We start from the raw sequence: 4,549 nt of genomic DNA on the forward strand, positions 1-4,549 counted from the left end.
GCCTCGCTTCTCCCTCCCCCACAGCCTCCTCCCCGGCCTCGCTTCTCCCTCCCCCACAGCCTCCTCCCCGGCCTCGCTTCTCCTTCTGCCGCCGCCTTGTCTCTACCATCTTATGCATCAATTGCTGTCTGTTGGCTTTTGTTTTGGTACTTCGTTTTACTGTGGAAAACAACATGTGTATGGAAGAGTTCATTTTATCTTTATTTTAGTTTAGTTTAGTTTTGCTGAGATGGAGTCTCACTCTGTCACCCAGGCTGGAGTGCAGTGGTGCGATCTCGGCTCACTGCAACCTCCGCCTCTTGGGTTCAAGCTGTTCTCCCACCTTAGCCTCCTGAGTAGCTGGGATTATAGGCATGCACCACCACGCCTGGCTAATTTTCATATTTTTAGTAGAGACAGGGTTTCACCATGTTGGCCATGCTGGTCTTGAAGTCCTGACCTCAAGTGATTCATCCTCGACCTACCAAAGTCCTGGGATTTCAGGTGTGAGCCACCGCGCCTGGCCAGAAAAGTCCATTTGTAAATGTTCAGCTGAACAGATGGTGAAGAAGTGCAGCCTGTGTGCTCCCACCTCCCTCTGGAAAGCAGTGTCCTGGGTTGCTCCCAGCATCTCCATGCGTAATTGCACCATTGTTTACCATCTGTGCACACACGGGCTGCTCTGAGGTGGCCCCTGAGAGGCTCTGTGCTCTTCCAGCGACTGCCTCAGCTCAGGTCCGTGGGGACCCCTGTCCTGGAAGTCTCCTGAGAGGATCCCACATCCCGCGGGAATGTCGATCCAGGAAGGCTTCAGGCTCTTGTTTCTCTGTGTAGTGGTTTTACCCAGTGACCTAGTGAGACGTGGCTCCTAAGGAGGGCAGATCCTGCTCTCTGCGGACCGAGGTGTGCACAGCCTGTGGCCTCTCCCACACCATCTGCCGAACGACGGCTCTGTGATGTGTGGAATAACAGCCTGATTTGCAGCCTCGTAGGAGAGAGAATACACACATTTAAAAGGCTAAATTTGTACCTATTTTAGAAAGAGATAGTCCACAAATTCAGTTAACAAGGCTGATTTCTACTTTATTTTCCAAATTTACTGGCCATCTAATTTCTTCCAGAAACAGCTCACTGTAATCACACAACGCCTGGTGGTGGGAGCCCTGAGCTTCTCGCGGAGATGAGATGGGGAAGTTCGCACGACGGTCTGGGCTTTGCTCTCAGCTCTGGGGCCCTCCATGTTTCAATATGCCTCTCAGGTGTTTTAATGTTTTCCCATTTCAAATAATAGGATGCTGCTAACCTCAAGGCCCCGAGGCCTTCTGGCCTGGAGCTTGTGCTGTCTGTGTTCAGGAGTCACTGCCTGTCATGTGGCTGTGACCTCCATACAGGGCCCGCAGTCTCCTTCGTAGGTGAGGGCGCGGCTGGCGAGGTCCCAGGCAGAGGCTGGGAAGGTGCAGTGTCTTTTCTCCCCTTAAGCGTGTGTCCCAACAGCGGCGACCGCAGGAAGCCTGTGGCCTGGACTGTGCCCTGGAGGGCCCTCCCATGGGACTGCACGTACTTCCCATGGCCTCTGAGACCGCAGACCCGTGCCCGTGTGCCCGCGTGACACAGTGCCCTCTCTTACAGGGTTGTGGACTTCCTGCTGAAGGCCATCATGCGCACCATGTGGTTTGCCGGCGGCTTCCACTGGGTGGCCGTGAAGGGGCGGCGGGCGCTGCCCACCGAGGCGGCCATCCTCACGCTCGCGCCGCACTCGTCCTACTTCGACGCCATCCCGGTGACCATGACCATGTCCTCCATCGTGATGAAGGCAGAGAGCAGAGACATCCCGATCTGGGGAAGTGAGTGAGACCCCCCTGCTGGGAGTGAGGGACCCCCACCCTGCTAATGACAGATCCCCCCAGCTGCTGGGAATAAGAGATTCCTCTCCTGCTGGAATGAGGGGCCCCCCACCCCACTGGGAATCAGAGGTCCCCCACCCCTCACTGGGAATAAGAGATTCCCCTCCTGCCGGGATTGAGGGATCCCCCCCCTACACTGTTGGGAGTGAGACCCCCTGCCGGGATTGAGGGATTACCCCCCACCCTGTTGGGAGTGAGACCCCCTGCCGGGAATGAGGGATCCCCCCCCGCACTGCTGGGAGTGAGACCCCCCCTGCTGGAGTGACAGACCTCCCCCACTGCTGGGAGTGATACCCTCCTGCCGGGAGTGAGCCCCTACCCCACCCCCCCACACCCCCGCACGGCTGGGAGTGATGGAAACCCCCTTGCGTCCCATTTTGTTTGTTGTGGTTTCTTGTGTAATTTTTACTGTTGTAGTTTTCTTTTTTATTGGCATCTGAGTGCCCTCACTATCATAACATGCTACAGTGCTTGCTCCAGGTCTCCTTGGCAAGGGTGGATCCCTTTATCATACGGCAGTTATGGAAGTCATGGGGAGCAGGTCGGCGGGGCTGCCTGTGCTCCGGGGCTGTGCGGTGAACCCCGGGGCCTGAGTGCAGCTGGGACCTCACCAAGGCCGGGCGCTCCGCGCAGCAGAGATTCATCCTCTCATCTTTGGGGACCAGATGTTCAAAATCAAGGCGTGTGCAGGCCGTGCTCCCTCCGAAGGCCGTGGGGGTCCCCTTCCTGCCTCTTCCCACTTCTGGGGGCTGCAGGTGGTTCTGGGCTGTGGCCACGTGGCTCTGCCTCAGCCTCAGTGGTCGACTGGCCTGGATTCCTCCGCATGTCTCTCCTCCGTGTCTCTCTTATAAGGACCAGTCGTTGGGTGATCCAGGATGCACTCATCTTGAGATCCTTAATGAATTACCTCTGAAAAACCTTTGTCCAAATAAGGTCCCGTTCCCAGGTTCCAGGGTCAGCAGAGGCCTGCTGCTCCGTGAGGACTGTAGGGAGCCCTGGAGCCCTGCCTGCCCCTTACCCGCCAGTGCGCGGCACGGACCCTGCCCCTCACCCGCCTGTGTGCAGCGCAGAGCCACCAGAGCTCTGTCCTCGGTGCTCTCCAGGGTGGCCGGGCCTGCTCTGTCCTCGGTGCTCTCCAGGGTGGCCGGGCCTGCTCTGTCCTCTGTGCTCTCCAGGGTGGCCGGGCCTGCTCTGTCCTCGGTGGTCTCCGGGGTGGCCAGGCCTGCTCTGTCCTTGTGCTTTCTTCACGGGGACATCAGCACATCAGGTTCTGGGGCACAGCGGGTCCTGTGTTGGCAGTGGGAAGTGCCGAGGGCAGGAGCTTCCCGGGAGGAGGAGGGGCATCGCCCGTGGCTGGGGTCCTCACCTGGTGCTCCTGCCGGCTCTGAGTTTCCACATGGCTCCTAACATTAGCATTCGTGTGACAGTTTTATAGAGAATATTTGGGGGCGGCACATTCTGTGGTGCTGACCACTGAGGGTCACGGCCACAGCTGGGATAGGAAGGCTGGAGGTGGGTGAAGAAGCCCGGCACTGCCCTCGGGGCACTGGGCCTGTAACAGCTGGAGGGTATCCAGGCTGCGCCTGCAGCTGGGCACTTGTGGGTGGCCTGTCTGCATGGGTCAGGCCTGGAGACTGGGGGTGACCCCTAGTGGGACTGGAGGTTCTGGGGCTGGCTGCACTCAGCTGGCAGGGGAAGCCTGGAGGAGGCCGAGGCGAGACTGGGCTACAGTCACCATGCAGGTGACAGCTCCGGCCCTGACACACAGCTTTCCTCACTCTAAGCTCCACTGGCCCACTGGGCAGCCCCAGAGCCAGTCACACCCTTTGCATCCCGCACTGCCAGCACACCCAGGAGACCACATTTGCGCCTCCACTGTGGCAGAGGCCCGTGGTCCTTCGTCCTCCACTCAGGGAGGTGCATTGTGGAGCTGTGTACCCAGGGACCCTCACAGCTGCAGGGGTCTTTGGAGAGGGGGCTGGCCTGCCCAGAGTGAAGTCGAGCGTTGGCCAGGCTTTCCCTGTGCCCCTCGGCACCTCCCTGCGGAGACTGCTGGCGTGAAGGGGTGTTTGAGCGCTGTAGTCCGATGTTTTCTGGAGGGCTCCAGATTCTACCTCATCAGGACCGACCCTGGTGACCCAGCACCCAGCTTCATCTCGCGCAGCAGAAGAACCCATAGCCAGGCCACTGTGTGCGGGGCCCTTGTGGAGCCGTGTGTTCCTCATCATTTCAGATCATCCACGGACCTGCAAGGGAGAGGACAGTGGCAAACAGCCTTGTCAGAAATTTAATTTAGAGCTCAGACTTAGCAGGAACCACATTGGACTCCCTGCTGTCCTGGCCTGCAGGGGCCGTCGTCCTGGGGCATGGCTGATGGCTCTTCCACTGCGTCCCCGGAGCATGCTCTGATTCAGGAGCTCAGAACCATCTCCCAGGCTCCAGCTCAGAGACATCCCCCCCAGTTTCCAGCTCAGAGACCTCTCCCCCAGTTTCCAGCTCAGAGACATCCCCCCAGTTTCCAGCTCAGAGACCTCTCCCCCAGTTTCCAGCTCAGAGACATCTCCCCAGGTTCCAGCTCAGAACCATCTCCCAGGCTCCAGCTCAGAGACATCCCCCCCAGTTTCCAGCTCAGAGACATCTCCCCAGCCTCCAGCTCAGAGACATCT

General features: G+C 58.9%; 1 protein-coding gene across 2 annotated transcripts in view; it reads left to right on the forward strand.

Moving 5' to 3' along the window:
• The window catches only part of LPCAT1 (lysophosphatidylcholine acyltransferase 1), a 69,759-nt gene that overhangs the window by 27,942 nt on the left and 37,268 nt on the right, over nucleotides 1-4,549 (forward strand). For both annotated transcript variants that reach the window (XM_017515950.1, XM_037734023.1), the window contains exon 3: nucleotides 1,609-1,823. In XM_017515950.1, coding sequence (XP_017371439.1) covers nucleotides 1,609-1,823 — 215 coding nt within the window. The remainder of the gene's footprint in view (nucleotides 1-1,608; nucleotides 1,824-4,549) is intronic.

Source organism: Cebus imitator, unplaced genomic scaffold, assembly GCF_001604975.1.
Source record: "Cebus imitator isolate Cc_AM_T3 unplaced genomic scaffold, Cebus_imitator-1.0 Scaffold567, whole genome shotgun sequence".
NCBI classification, from domain to species: Eukaryota; Metazoa; Chordata; class Mammalia; order Primates; family Cebidae; genus Cebus; species Cebus imitator.